The 16,276-nt window shown below is 35.9% G+C and overlaps 1 protein-coding gene across 7 annotated transcripts in view; it reads right to left on the bottom strand.

The window, feature by feature from the left end:
* The window catches only part of sema6cb (semaphorin 6Cb), a 269,311-nt gene that overhangs the window by 15,661 nt on the left and 237,374 nt on the right, over nucleotides 1-16,276 (bottom strand). For 4 of the 7 annotated variants that reach the window (XM_087285827.1, XM_087285828.1, NM_001199365.1 and 1 more), the window contains 3 exon segments: nucleotides 15,154-15,212; nucleotides 13,659-13,709; nucleotides 7,584-7,721 (listed from right to left, as the gene is read on the bottom strand). In XM_087285827.1, coding sequence (XP_087141953.1) covers nucleotides 7,584-7,721; nucleotides 13,659-13,709; nucleotides 15,154-15,212 — 248 coding nt within the window. 7 annotated transcript variants of the gene reach the window in all.

The following is a 16,276-nucleotide window of genomic DNA, read 5'->3' as shown; positions in this document are numbered from 1 at the left end:
TCTTGTCCCCTAAATGCAGAATTTGATAGAGTCTGCAAAAGCTTTTATGAAGGCATTCTTCTGGCAAGGAGATGAATTGACAGGAATTGACTGGAAATAGAATTTTTAACATATTAACGCATTAGTATCCTACACTACCAGGCAAAAAAAGACATCTCTTTTCACAAAGGCTACATTTATTTGATTAAAATACAGCAATATTGTGAAATATAGAAAATATTCTCTATGGTAATATATTTTAAAATGTAATTTATTCCAGTAATGCCAAAGCTTAATATTCTGTATCACTACTCCAGTACTTCAGAAATCCTTTGAGTCTGCTGATTGCTGTCCTATTATGATCTATATTTTTGTAAAAACTCGGAAACATTTACATTTCAACATGAATAGAAAGTTAAAAACAGCAGACTTTATACAAAAAACATAATGAAATTTTCATTATGAATGCCATTACAGTCACTTTTGACAGTCACATTAAATGTATCCTTAATCAATAGTATAATTGTAGCCCTCTTCAATGAGTTTAAACATATTTTTTAAAAGACAAAAAGCTTTCTTTATGAGCCGCACTTTCAATGCTACACAAATATGTTAAGCAGTACAACTGTTTTGAACATCGATAATAAACAAAAATGTAATTTGAAAACCAAATCCAAGAATTAGAATCAAAGTGATTTCTAAAAGACAGGGCTAATGATACTGAAGCATTAAATCACAGGGAATATGACATTTTGAGACATATTCACATAGAAAACATTTATTGTAACTGTAAATAATATTTAGCAATATTATTGATAGTATTGATTTTTGTAACCATAGAGACTATTTTAAATAATAGAATACAGCGGGGAAAATAAGTATTGAAGTAGTTATATATAAGTAGTTATTCCTGGGAATAATATTTCTAAAGGAGCTGTTGACATGGAATTAAAACAGGTTTTGGTAAAAACCCAAACAATACAAACATAAAAATAAAACAAAAAAATCAGAAAATTTTGTTATGTATAATAACAATAAAATGACACAAGGAGAAAGTACTGAACTACTGAAATGTATTTAATACTTTATATGAAAGGCTTTTTGGTGATGGCAGCTTAAAGATGCCTCTCATGTAGAGAATGAAGTCACATGAATTGCACAGGTAATGGTTTTTCCACAGACTTCAACAGAGTGTAAAAATCTTGATGGTTCTGTAATGTCTGTAATGATGGTCTCGTCTGTCAAATCTGATCTTTATTTTGTATTTTACTTTGGATTTATGTCAGGTGAATAGCTGGGCCATTCTACAGTTTGTTTTTCTATCTCTGAAAGCATTTGATGGTTTCCTTGGCTGTGTTTTGGATCATTGTCTTGCTATAATGTCCACCCTGGTTTCATCTTCATCATCCTGATAATGTAGATGTTGAACTAAAGCAGCTAATATTCATTTACAAAGACGAAAGGCGAGAGATTTCAGCTACTGTCTACACCTCTCACTGCCTTTCTACACCTCCCTTTCTTCATGTGTTCATTACTTTTTCCGTGTCATTTCATTTTATTACGCATAACTTAATTTGTAAACTAATTAGATTTGTTTTCTTTTCTTATCTAGATTTTTTGGTTGTTACCAACATCTGGTGAACATTTCAAGTCATTTAAAGGCACGTTTAGAAATAGGTTTCTGAGAAAAATGGTTACTTGTTCAATACTTATTTTTCCCGCTGTACATAATTAACAGAAAATATAAAAATGTGGAATTTTCTGTCTCTAAAATCCACATCCCTTAGCTTGCTGTATAAATTATCTCTGAGACAACAGCATCTACATAATGATACCCAATACCAATAGTCCAGTAGTGATTGGCTGTGCTTTGAATGGTCAGCAGTGAACACGTTTAAGCATTGTACACAATCTGTAGTTTTCAACGCACTGGACAGCGTTGATGCAATTCATGTGAAAAGACCTTTAGAATCCACAGAAGTCAAAATATTTGACAGAATATCGCATGCATAATATGATGCACCATGCATTCAATGCTGAATAAAGCAGGTATCTGATAAGAGAGCGACTCTGAAGACACGCTTTCAATCGAGAGATGGCGTTAGATTCATGCAGCAGGTTCACATACTTGTTGACACAACCACACAAGCACAATGCGAAAACTCAAGGGAAGCCAGCGGCCGGTCCAGCTCAAGATCTTTCGACCTTATAGAGAAGCCAACAACAAGCATGCGGGAAACAATCAAACTCGCTACAGCCTCACTCTGAAGCCTGAGTTGCATGTCAAGTTAGAGTATCTCTAATGAACTACATGACACAAAAAGAGGTGGGGAAAAGCTACAAAAGCTGAAGGCAATAATCCTAAAGTCGGACTACAGAGCTCAGGCTTTACGAGACTCTAAACTAAACCCAGAGGGGGAAAATAAGAGAGGCTTTGGAACATAAGAAGGTGAAGCATTAGTCTGAAAAAACAGGCAGGTTAACAGAACACTGCATCCCTCCAGTCAGAGAGAGGGAAGGGGGAGGAAAAGGAGAGGGGCAGAGGGTTTTAGGAAGCGCATTATTTGGATCCCAATGCTGCATGAGCCCACAGTTCATTTGGAATAACAGTGTGTGTGTGTGTGTGTGTGTGTGTGTGTGTGTGTGTATTGCAGCACATTTATATTTTTTCCTTTAGCTGATATTTTTATCTTAAGAAAGTTACAAGCAGGTGCCATTTACACTAATGTGTTTTCATTTTAAAATGCATTCATTTTGTTGTGGTTTCGCCTGGAGTCAATATTACTTCAGTGTCTTCGACCCATGAAAATGGAAAGTTTTCTTTTTTGTTTATAGTATAGACTGGGGTGCCCAAACTCGGTTCTGGAGGGCTGGTGTCCTGCAGAGTTTAGCTCCAAACCCAACTAGACACATCTAAACTAATCAAGCTCTTACTTACAAACTTCTAGACAGGAGTGTTTAGGCAAGTTAAACTGAAGTTGGACACTGGCCATCCAGAACCAAGTTTGCAAACTTCTGAAAATGCTCTTACAATCGCTCTCTGACCCAACATGAAAAAAAATATATTATAGTACTAATAGTATTATAGTGTTTTCAAACCATGCTATAGTAAAATGTATTACATTGTACATAATATAATGTTCAATATTTACAAAAAATTGTTAATAAATGTCAGCGCGTACTGTGTATAACTGATTAACTGTAATAAATACTGTAGCAATATATAGTTTTTACTCCAGTAAATAGGTGTATTGTTTTATCGTAGTCTACAACAGTTACACTGAAAAAAATATTCAGAAATGATTCCTTGGATTTACTAAATTTTTATGTTAAGTGGCTGTAAACAATTTATTTGGGCTGAATTTTAACAAACAAATTAAGCAGAATTTATTCAATTTAATTTGTTTAAATTCAACACAAATAAATAGTTTGCAACAGTTTTGCAGACATCAATTTTTTTCAGTAGTATCTGTTTAAATGACTATAGTTGTATACTATAATTTATATTATTATAGTTGGTAATATGCTTGTATTACCACAATTACCACAACAAATTAGTTCAAGTTTGGTTCAAAATACTATAGTATTTATTGTAAATCTCTAAGCAGTTTTTTCATGTGGAACTTGTCTTCTATATTACTGCGTATCATTCTCTGATTCATCAATCCCTTTTCATTTGACCATTACACGACTGGTAGACTCTAAAGCTTCATCCACACTATGGGAGACTCGTAGCGGCAAAGCGACCATTCATTTCAACGGAGAGTGACTTCCAGAGATCTTCGTCTACGTGATCAACAGCAACCAGGAGGGCGTGTCGAGCAATGCAACAAAGTTGAGAGTCCTTCAACTTTATGCAAATGAACAGCGACCTTCTTGAGCAAAGGCCAATAGGAGCACAAGTAGAGCTCACGTGATCCTTTCTCAGTTCGCTCAGAGGCCTGTTGTATTCTTCTTGCTGTATGTAGATCTACACAGATCTGCGTCTGCGGCAGGTCACCCAAAGTGACAGGCAGCTACAAAGTCACTGGTAGTGTGAATGAGGCATAGGAACAGAAGGTGGCGTAATACGTGCATGCTCAGTGAGTGTGAATAGTCACATATCATGCATTTTAGGCTGTAGAGTATATACTGAGACTGTTTTTCTAAATGCGATAAAGAACCACTCTGAACGAGGAGAGTTAACGATCAAAAAGGCCATTATAAAATGAAAATGCACTTGTGTAAATGGCACCTCATACATTAAATAATATTATGAATAATAATAGTACTAACAATACTACTACTAGTAATATTAAATAAACAGAACAACCAAAAAACAAACTACTTGATTTAGATTAAAATAGAACATAAAATTGAAATATTGAAGGATCAAGCGTTGATGTGTGTGTGCCTGCGTGTGTGCCGGCTTGATATAAAAAATGAATTTTTGGAGAAAAACGGGATCTATTTTTTGTGACCTTTGATGATGGACATTATTACCTGGCTCTGGATACATGGGCAGCAGGCCGACTGTGACATTTACAAGAAAAACGTTTTAATGAGAAGGACGTCACTTTGCTCTTTTCGCCAGCAGAGCTCCTATAAAGTCGATTAAAGCCATCACCACACCTTCTTTTGCGGAGTGGATTTCGTTTTTCTTGGAGTCTCGTTTGGGTGTGTGATTGGACTCAGAATCAGTGGATGTCTCACTCCGTCTTTTTTCATTATCTTTCCACTCCTTCGATGCAAACAGCTCAATGTCTTCCACCCAATTTCAACATGTTTCCGTCCCTCGCTGACTCCCTAAACCTCGGTGGCTCTCTGTTGGTCTTCCTGCCGCGATATTAATAGCCTCTCTGCAGGACCGAATGCGTCTTCAGCCCGGAGTTCAGCCGGGGTTCATTGTCAGTTCATCTTTGACTGTGTTTTAATGAGTTTCTGAATCCGCCCACCCCCTCATGGCAGTCCGTCCTCGAACACTCACGCAAATTATCCGGGGGCCAGAGTTCCTGCCATCATAGCACTTCTTTGAGTGTGTGAATGACCTGCGAGAAGGTGTGTTTAAAATAACATTAACGAGCGGCGCGGACTCGGCAGCCGCCATCTCTGAACAAATAGAGCTTTAGCTTCAGCAGACATCATTATCGCTTTCCTTTTATACATACAGAGGGAGAGGGAGATTCATCCACGCATGCCTAAGTCAACACTACCTAATTCCATAGAAATGGTCGGAAAGGATTGCTTGACTCTGACCTCGCTGGCTATAATAAACCGTAGGCCTACTGATGCAGGGTGTGATTAAAACTGAAGACGGAATCATTAGCAAATGGCATTTAAATTATATTAGAGCTCAAATAACAGAACTGGGAAGTAGTCTTGAGGTTTAATTTAGCCAACAAAAGTAATGACAAAGGTTTATATTCCATTGTTGATAACGAAAAATAGACCTCAATTATGCATTGTATTGATGACGAATATATTTTAAATAAAAATATGCTTTCCGCTTTATACAAATAAACATTATTTTGGCATTTATACTTGCCCAATCTTTAAAAACAAAGATTTTAAAACATTTAACATGAGTGTAATCATTTCAATCAGAGATGCTGCCCAAACTAGGGCCTGCAGGCCAAAGTTGGCCCATGTTAACTTTTCATTTGGCCCGCCATCCAATCTGAGAAGATATAGAATGAGGGGGATGGGTTTGAGATTGTCAATTCAAATTTAAATGTAACACTTTGTTGGTTTGTTTTACTGTTAAAAGCTAACTGAAATGAAATGCTTCAATTAAATGGTGTACAATAATCTGATTTTACCAAAATGTGCATAATGTCACCATAGAGGACAATTCAAAGATTTGGCGAGAAAATCAAAGCAAAGGCAGATTCTCCTTGACTAGTGGAATCAGCACTAAAACCTAATGTGTTATTAAAGTGATTGTTTATGGTTTTATTGCAATAAGTTATCATTTAAAAAGTTATTATGCATTACTAATGTGATTTAAAGTAATGTTTTCTATTTATTTTAAAATATTAGGAAATAAAGCCCAAGGAAGTTACTCATGGCAACTTTAACGGAATATACACTTTAAAAAATTCAACTTACAAATTATTAACTTTTAAAATGTTTAAAATTGTAAATAAAGTGACCATATTTTTGAGCTCAGAGTTAAATTTACTTATGAAAAAGATTCAAATGCATGTTTGGAAGTGCTTGTTCAATTAAGGTAAAAAAAATCAAATAATGACTATAATCAGCAATTTATTCAGTTAGGTAACATGAGACATTAAAATACTCACTAAATTTAAAAGTATAAATCACTTAAAATAAATAAGATAATTCTCATCCTTGATGTTTTAGAAAACAATGGTTACTATTAAATTGAAAGAAAAAAAAAACATATACAGGCAAAACAAAAATAAATGAAAAAAAAATTATTTAACAGGAATCTTGATTTGCACAATGTTTTCACAACAAGAAATGTTTTTAAGAAAGTGTCTGGTGCATATGGAGAGGAAATAGTGCATCTCCTTAAGCTCTTTGTTAGTTTTGTTTTGCCTGGATATATATATTTTTTTCTCCCGGTGACCATTGGCTTGCATTTTATGACTCACGATGGATAAACAAGAATAATAATCTGAAAAAAGCCACTTAGACTTTGGATGTCCTAAAGGTAAGTAAATTAGCAGCTAAATTTCATTAGCACTAACCCTCTAAAAGATCATTTTGAAAGACTAAACCATGACCTTTAATCACTCGGGTCTTCATTGATTTAAAAAAAAAAAAAAAAAAAAAGATGAGAAGCTATTATTGCCTAGACCAGAAAAAAACTAAATTATATAATTTTAATTTAATCCGCTTGTATAAAACCTGCCATCAAATGTGAAAAACCGGTCCTCTCTGCATCATCGCATTACCTCTCAACAACAGGGATATTGAAACAGAGGGATGTGTTGAGGGGTGTGGGGAGGGAGATATAAGGTACATAGTGACTAAAGCGCAGCACCTCTCCTGTCTGCGGGGTCGTTTGATTGCAAGAGTGTGCGACGGCTCTTGACCGAGTAGCTGAACAGATTGCATGCTGGAAATTTCTATCAGGCAGCGTCTGCCCGCGGGTCTGTAGTCACTGCTTATTTATCGACTGCTGGTGCTTCTCATTACAGGCTGAGTGGATGATCATAGCGGCAGGCGCAGGATTTATGATCATTTTGCCGGATTCTTGCAAAAACTTCAGCAGGGGACACATGGATGAAAACCCCACAAAGTACCTTTAGACTTAAATGCATTAAAACAACAAAGACGACTGCAAACAATTGGGTCATTTTGTTTGTCTTGAAGAAACAACAGGGAAGGTCGAACACGATGAAAAGCGACTAGCAGATTGCCAGACTCAAAGCATGTTTTTTTTTATACCAAGAAAGAGAATTTGTTCGGATCTCCAAGTTGTTGTGGTTAAGTGTGCTCTTGACTTTGATTCTGTGAGACTGTGTTTGTTTTGTGTTTTGTGCAGCTGTGGGCTCATGCAGCAGAATCCAATAGAGCGCTAGAAAAAGTTTAAACTCGGGATAAAGGGTAGCTGGAAGACGGAAATCGGGCCCACGGGCCTCTCCCCACCCCCTTACCCTCCATCTCCACACTGCCGGGCTCCAAGTCAGGAGACCCCTGCCCTCCCCGCCTCCCCTCCTCGGGGTGGGTACCTGTCTCAGGGGCACCAGCTGGCCCCTGATTGGTTGTGCTGGCGCTTGTGGGTGAGGTCTTTCCTGTGGTTGTATTGGAAGGGGGGTAACAAAGTTACTAAACAAAAGTATCCATAATATGCATTTGAAATCAGGAAAACATCCATTGAAAAGTGTTAGTTCACCATATTCCCATTTCTGTAGGATATCGTTAAGGGATAGTTCAGCCAAAAATTAACACTTTGTTATACTTAAGTATACTGAAGTATACTTCAGTCAACATCATTTCAAAGTTATAAGTCAAAGCTTATTTGGAATTACTTTTAATAGTTGAAATGTTTTGAAAAAATTGGCTTCGGCTTGTAAACACATTCAAGCTATCATTGATCAATGGTACAGGGAGTGTGACTGAAGTTCATCCTTAGAAATCTAATTTCTTGTTTTCAGTACTAGCTTAGACATTCATGAGCTTTTAAAACTGCCTGCTCTACCAAACGGTGGACCATATTTTGACTGTTTTAAATAATGAAAGAATGACTGTGTTAAATAATGGTTTGCACACACAACATTGTTGGTTTACAAAGAATCTGAAATATTAAATAGCATACTTAGAAAAAAAGATGATTTAGTAATCAAAAATGTTTTATTTTGATCATGTTTTAAATAAGTTGGTCTTACACTTCAGATTTTCAGATTTTTCCTAGTACAGTATATGTGTTCATTTCAGTACCTTTACTGTAAAACGACATATCAGCTTCTACACTCTCAGAAATAAACATATGGGAGCTGTCACCAGGTCAGTAGCCTTTTTATAGATACATATTTGTATCCAAAGAGTCCACAGTGGTACCTCAAAGGTGCATATTAGTGCCCAAATGTACCAAAAAAGTGCCTTAGAGGTACCATTATGGACCCTTCAGGTACAAATTTGAAGAGGTACTGCCCCAGTGACAGCTCCTGTACCTTTGTTTCTGAGAGTGTACCAAATAGTTGATAATCAAGAAATTATGAGATGGGGAATTGAAAAAAAAAAAAATGCATCAAGTTTGTTAAATAGTGACATTAGGAGTTAAGAACTTCAATCCAATTTTTTGTTTGTTAGTGGGGCAGCTAAAGCATTAAGATAACGTAACTTAGTAAACTACAGATATAAGTATACTCCAATCAAAGCGTTTAATAGCTATGTACTGGAGGAACATGGAAAGGCCATCTATTGTACAGTGGATCAATAATATGTCCTTTTGTTTAGCTATGGAAAAGATTTCATACACGTTAAAAGGCAAACTTTGAGAAAATGTGGACACCCTTTATATATCTTATTTCAAATTCAAATTCAAATTTCAGCAATTTACTAAATGAAACAGGAAAAGATTAAATAAACTGACATTGACTTAGCCTATTTACAAAGATTTGTGTAAACAAGTCATTGTCATATTGATGATTTGGTACATGCCTTCCATAGTTTTAAAAAATTTCTTTCTCATGTTTTCTCTAAAATAATCTGTTACTAATTTAAACAACCTGTTTTATTTCCCTTTGTAATTATTATTATTTTATTTTATTTTTTATTATTTTATTTATTATTATTTCCCGTTATTTTTGTCTTTTCCCCTAAATTAAAAACAAAGATGTAAATATGATTGTGATGTTATTTTTATTACATCTCAATAAAATGATTGTTAAAAAAACTTAATAAACTACAACGTACAACATTTCCACTTGGTGTTAAAGTCAGTTATAAAAGTTATAAAGTTTTAAATAAATAAAGATGAAAAAATCATATATTTATGCAGTCATTTTAGCTGTGTGGCATTTAGTTGTACTTTAAACTTGTTATAACCTCTTTAACAATGAAAGATAACTCAGCTTTTAGCATATTGGGGCTTTGAGGATTAGTAAACGATAAAAGAATAATCTTTTTCTGACTGAACTATCCCTTTAAAAAAGCTTAGTTAAAGATTTGAGAAGTTCTAAAGTTGATGTGAAGGGTTCTATAGGAATCACAGTACAAATCACGTAAAACTAGAAAAAACAAAACACCTTCTTGCAGCAAAATCAATAGTACATTTTCTTTGTTTTGTTGTGCCACCGCATGCATTTCGAGCCCCAGAGCATTGCAGAATCGAAACTTGGACTTGAAGACACTTGATCCGAACTGAGCTAATCTCACAGAAGCCTCTTTTTGAAAAGTTTCCCCTCCCTTTCTCCTTCGCCGTCCTTAAAACCCCTGATCCTAAGCACAACTTGCGGACCACATACTTTGAGGACATCCTCATAAGGCTGAATCAGAGATTTAGTGAATTTAAGTACAGATGACCTTGTGGAGTTGTCTCTGTGTCCTTGTGTGTTTGGGCTGCTGTGAAGAGCTCCATCACTGAACTAATGCTTAATGTAGCGGCACACAGTGCTCATCATCAGCCAGACCAGAGCCCATCCTCCGCCTGCCCATCTCTAAATAAAGCCTGTCATCTTGCCATCTGTGCCACACAGTGCCCGCTCAACAGGGGAGCTCAGGGCTGGCGCACGGGACGCTTTTATTATCTTTCCGTTTCCATTCTATTTAAAGGGTGCCGGAAGAAAGGAGCTGTCGGAAAACAGCAGTGCATTGTGAAGATTTTCCTCGGCCTCTCACAATGGGATGGCTTTATCACGCAGTGGGAAGACGCCGAGAGTTCTGAGGGTGTAATAACTCCTCTTGAATGCAGGTAGAGCTCTAATTACCTTGCCAAGGTGCCGTGGGAGGCTTTGTCTCAGCGTGAGGTGAGAAGCTGCTCTGCTGTGTCATTTGCAGTGGCTGGAAGAGGAGCTCTGCTGCTGAATGAAGCCGTGGGGAAGCTCATTGAATTAGCTGCATCACACAGAGGAGCTCAGAGACTCGTCCAGCAGCCCACACTGACCAGTGCTACCATCAACAACCTTCACCTTTCACACTCTTACAGCCTCTACCTCTATCTCTGCTCCTTTTTACTTCCTTGCACTGTGTCCTAACAACACATGACACAAGATTCCAATATGGATGTCTGCACCAAACTTGGCGTGACCCAAATGAAACCTCTTTAGCATTATTAATAGTCTACTTAGTGAATGATGTTGGTCGGACTGAGTGAAAGGTCTTGAGTCTTTCTTTCCTTTATCAATTTATTCTTACTTCATTCAAAAATTCATTCTCCCTCCCTTCCTTAGATCATCCATTTTCCTTCTTTCCTTTCTCTGTTCATTCTTCTTTTATTATATTTATACTCTTTCTTTTATTAATTTTTTTTATCCCCCTATCCCCCTTCCCTGCCGTATTCATCAATTATTAATTCTTCCTGCTTTGAATCGTATATTCATTCTTCTACCTTTCCTTCCTTAATCTTTCTCCTTTCCATTCTTTTCAACCCGATTTCCATGCAGCATTCCACCAATTCCTCTTTCCTTCATCCATTCATTCTTTTTCACATCATATTATCATTCATTTCTTCCTTCCTTCATCCAGTTCCCTCATTTCCTTTCTGTTTAATCTTCTTTTCGTCTTTCATCATCCATCTATCCATCCATCCCTTCCTTCCTTCCATCCTCCTTTGCATGCTGAATTCCATTCATTATTCTTCCCTTCATCGTTTATCCTTCCATCCTTCATCTATTTTCCCTTGTATCCTCTCTCGCTTTATTCTATTTTCTTCTTATATGTTGTTCCTTTTTCCATTCACTCATCCTTCCTTCCTTCCTTCTTTCCTTCCTTCCCTCTTCCATTAATTCATCCATTCATTATTCCTTCCTTCCTTTCTTCCTTCCTTAATTCATCCATTTATTATTCCTTCCTTCCATCCTTCCTACATTAATTCATCCATTTATTATTCCTTCCTTCCTTCTTCCATTAATTCATCCATTCATTATTCCTTCCTTCCTTCCTTCCCATCCTCTTTTCCATACCATATTTAATTCAAGCTTCTGTCCTTCATCCATTAATTATTCTTTTCTTCATCTATATATCCTTAATTCTATTTCCTTTATCCTTATATTTATCCTTCTCGTCTTTCCCTTCTTTCCTCTCTCACTTTATTCTTTTTTCTTCTTATATGTTGTTTCTTATTCCATTCACTCATCCATTCTTTCCTTCCTTCCTTCCTTCCTTCCTTCCTTCCTTCCTTCTTCCATTAATGCATCCATTCTTTATTCATCCATTCCTTCCTTCCTTCCTTCCTTCCTTCCTTCCTTCCTTCCTTCCTTCCTTCCTTTTTCCATTTTCTTTTCCATGCCATATTTCATTCAAGCTTCTTTTCTTCATCCATTCATTCTTTCTTTTTTCCTTTATCCTTATATTTATCCTTCCTGTCTTTTCTTTCTCAGTTTATTCTTTTTTTTCTTACATTGTTCCTTCCTTGCTTCCTTCCTTCCTTTCTATGCCATATTATACTCAAGCTCCGTTCCTTCATCTATTCATTCGTTTTTTCTTCATCTATGTATCCTTCATTCTTAATCCTTCTCCTTTATCCTTATCCTTCCCTTCTTTTCTTTCTCAGTTTAATTTTTTCCTTTCTTTCTTTCTTTCTTTCTTTCTTTCTTTCTTTCTTTCTTTCTTTCTTTCTTTCTTTCTTTCTTTCTTTCTTTCTTTCTTTCTTTCTTCCTAAGCTGTATTAAACTCAAGCTTCTTTCCTTCATCCATTATTTTTTCCCTTCATCTATTTATCCTTGTCCTTCATCTGTTTGCCCTTCTTTCCTTCATCTGTTCATTCTTCTTTTCTTCCTATATTTCCTTCTTTCCTTCCCTCCCTTATTCATCCTTCCATCCCTCCTTCCATTCCCACCATATTCTACTAACAGACAGAAACAGACTTCAGCCATGCAGTCCCCAGGGAGTGATTCACCTCTCTCTAATTGGCTGATGGACAGATTGGATGCTGTCTTAAGAAAAAAATATATATTGTAGAACAATAATCGGCTCAGAAAACAGTAGAACTGATTCATTAGCTGGAGATTAGAACAGAACAAAGCAGGTGACTCGCAAATGGTATTATTTACCAAAACTCATCTCTGCTAATAACCTCATGTGACTAATCCAGATGGTAATACAAAGTTTAATGGGAAAATATACTGGATATTTCTCCATGATCCACAGAGGATGGAGACTTCTGATATGTGTGTGTGAAAGAGAGAGAGGGAGTGTATTGTGTGTGCCACAATAGCTGTACGCTCTGACCCGGATCACACTGCATCCACTGGCACGCTTTAGAAGCCAAACTAGACAACACCACCCAGGGATGTTAACACACACTTTCACACACAGAGGCCAGCTGTCAGATAGTATTAGCTCATGACTGTCTGAAATATAATACAGTCGGCAAAAAAATAAATAAATAAAACCCAAAGCCCTGCACATTTCTATTTCTCTCTTCAACACACCCTCCCTTTTCACACACTCCCTCTTCTCCTTCCTAAACACACACACATGCTCTCATACGCATGCACCGCCTATCACAACATGTTTCTCTCTCTTTCTTTCTCCGTCATGCATCCAATCAGCCCGAAAATTAATTTGTCAGATGGTGATTCTGCGTTGTTCCTCTTGCTCAGAGCTCTCTGAAACGGCTCTGCGGGACATTTCTGTCTGCCGTCCAGATCTGCAAACTCACTGCAGGTCATTTGTGTAACGGACTCTATTGATCTGCGAAACTAACGCCTCTTTGAGAGCTGTTGTAAGAGTCGTTCGGAGGTCAGAACAGGACAGATTGAAGATTTATGTATGCGTGTGTGTGAAAGGCAAACTGTTGGATATATATAAAAAATCCAGACATGATGCAATATTCACACCAAGACACCAGGGACACAATGCGAACAAAAACTAATAGCAATCTGTGCCTATTGTCGAATGCAAGACCCAATTTGATGAAATATAATGGCTGGCCATAAAGTTTCTGATTTAAAATGGTTAATGGGTATGAACATGGCTGTGAAAACGGCTGGACAAAGTATAATCATTTACTGAAGCAATTTGAGTGAGTGAATATAAAGCTTATAAGACTGAATTAGTGCACTGACCGTATGCAGAGTCCACTGCAGGGTTCTGCTTTCGAGTCGTTGCCAAGACATCTATGGAAAGAATAAAGCGGAATGGGAGAGTACAATCAGGTTCATGAACTGTTTGTGCCAGGAGACCTGTTGATTTAAAGTTTTACTATATAATTGCCATAAATACCATAGTAATATGCATCTGCTTCAATTTTGATGCAAGTACTTAAGTTTTGCAATATGACAGTTAATTTAACTTGTTACATTTTTTTTTTAAATTACAGCACAAAATATACAAAACATAAGAATGTGACATATAATAGACAGGACGGCAGTTATTAGTATGGAAGCTCTGGTACAAATGCATTATTATTTAAATTGCACATGGACCATTATGAATAAAAATATAATTCCCACAAATAAATGTTCATCTCAAAGCGAAAAGAGAACAAAATATAAACAATTTTTTTAGAATAATGTAAAATAGGTCATTTTAAGACTATTGTTAGTCTTTTTCTGATATTCTATATTTAGCATTACAGAAATCTTACTATAAATAAGCTGTATTGCATTAATATGTAATAGATAATTAAAAATAGACAGGATGACAGATGGAATTTATTAATATGGTAGCTCAAGTACAAATGCATTAATATTTATATTGCACATTACTAATAAAAAATAATAATAAATGAATAAAAATGCAACAAATAAATGTCCACCTCAGAGCACAAAAAAAAGATTTTATTTTCTATTATTATAGGGTATTACACAAAAATATTTTTGAATTATTAATTTATATTTTGTTCAAAAGTTTGTAAAATTTTTAAAATAAGGTTTCAGTGCAATATCTTTAATCCAAGACATAAACAATATTATTGTGAAATTACGGCTTTGATACGGCTTTCTATTTTATTTTAAGGTAAAGTTCTCTTTCTTTTTTTTTTTGCGATGGCAAAGATGATTTTTTCAGTAGTAAACTGTTCAACAACAAATTCCCTAAAAACATTTAATCTAGCTTTCTTCATTTGAATAAAAAAATTAATTGAACTTATATTTTAATCAAATAAAAAATATCGGGTAACGTTACAAATGTCTACATCTCTTTTGATAAACTCATTATGAATATAGTATAATATAATATAATATAATATAATATAATATAATATAATATAATATAATATAATATAATTTCGTTAGTATGAATTAAAGTCTGATTTAGCATTTCTGTCAAACTTAGCATCTTTTGTTTAGCATTAGTGAGAAAGACAAGAGCTGCCAAATCTGTCACAAAAATAATGTCACAATGCCACTAAAAGATGTGATTTCGCATAGTCTCTCTCCTCGTCGAAGTGACTCGGACATGTTCTCGACATGTTCCACAAGATCTCCTCAGAAAGCTTGTGGAGTCTGAAAGTCTTGAGCGCTGAAGTGCAGTAGCAGCAGGAATGTGTAGAAACGTAATGATGGTGTGAAGGAGTTATGATCTCAGGGAGCAAGTCAGCTCGGCCCGTCTGAAACTCACCGTGACAGCTGTCTGGATACTGAGGATATCCACTCTCTACATACTGCTCGAATCCAGACCTGCGACAGAGACGGAGAGAGGAGAAGAGAAAGAGGACAAGAGAGTGACAATCATTCTTTTGTGAGCGTCTCCCTGAATGATCCCTCTAATTAGTTGTGCTGTCAGCAGTCTGTTGTTGCCTCTGCGAGCAACTGTAAAGGGAAATAACATGGTACAGTTTGATTGAAGCTCCAGTGTCTGACATGCAAGGACACTTCCTCTATTACATGACTGACAGACATGTTTTAATGGTAATAAGGTGAGAAATGATGTTTTTGTTGGTACACACTTATAGGTAGTAAATATAAAATGAGCAGTCCAGTTATTTGAAAACAGGCGCATTTTACATACCCCTAAAGTTTTACTACTTTAAATTTCATTTAGCTGACCTCTGGTGGAAGAACTTTTAGCTTAGCTAAGCATAGATCATTGAAATGGATTAGACCATTACCATCTCGTTCAAAAATGACTAAAGTGTTTTTGATAATTTTCCTATTTAAAGCTTAACTAGAAACCCATTTAGCTGATCTCCTTGTCTGGCAGGAACGCTTTTAGCTTAGCTTAGCATAGATCATTGAATTAGATCAGACCATTAGCATCTCGTTCAAAAATGACTAAAGTGTTTTTGATAATTTTCTTATTTAAAGCTTAACTAGAAACCCATTTAGCTGATCTCCTTGTCTGGCAGGAACACTTTTAGCTTAGCTTAGCATAGATCATTGAATTAGATTAGACCATTAGCATCTTGTTCGAAAATGACTGAAGTGTTTTTGATAATTTTCCTATTTAAAGCTTAACTAGAAACCCATTTAGCTGATCTCCTTGTCTAGCAGGAACGCTTTTAGCTTAGCTTAGCATAGATCATTGAATTAGATTAGACCATTAGCATTTCGTTCAAAAATGACTAAAGTGTTTTTGATAATTTTCTTATTTAAAGCTTAACTAGAAACCCATTTAGCTGATCTCCTTGTCTGGCAGGAACACTTTTAGCTTAGCTTAGCACAGATCATTGAATTAGATTAGACCATTAGCATCTTGTTCAAAAATGACTGAAGTGTTTTTGATAATTTTCCTTTTTTATGCT

The sequence above is a fragment of the Danio rerio genome, chromosome 16 (genome assembly GCF_052040795.2).
Source record: "Danio rerio strain M-AB ecotype USA chromosome 16, GRCz13ab, whole genome shotgun sequence".
Classification (NCBI taxonomy): domain Eukaryota; kingdom Metazoa; phylum Chordata; class Actinopteri; order Cypriniformes; family Danionidae; genus Danio; species Danio rerio.
The sequence above is the reverse complement of the archived record's forward strand: the minus strand, read 5'-3'. Positions and strand labels throughout refer to the sequence as shown.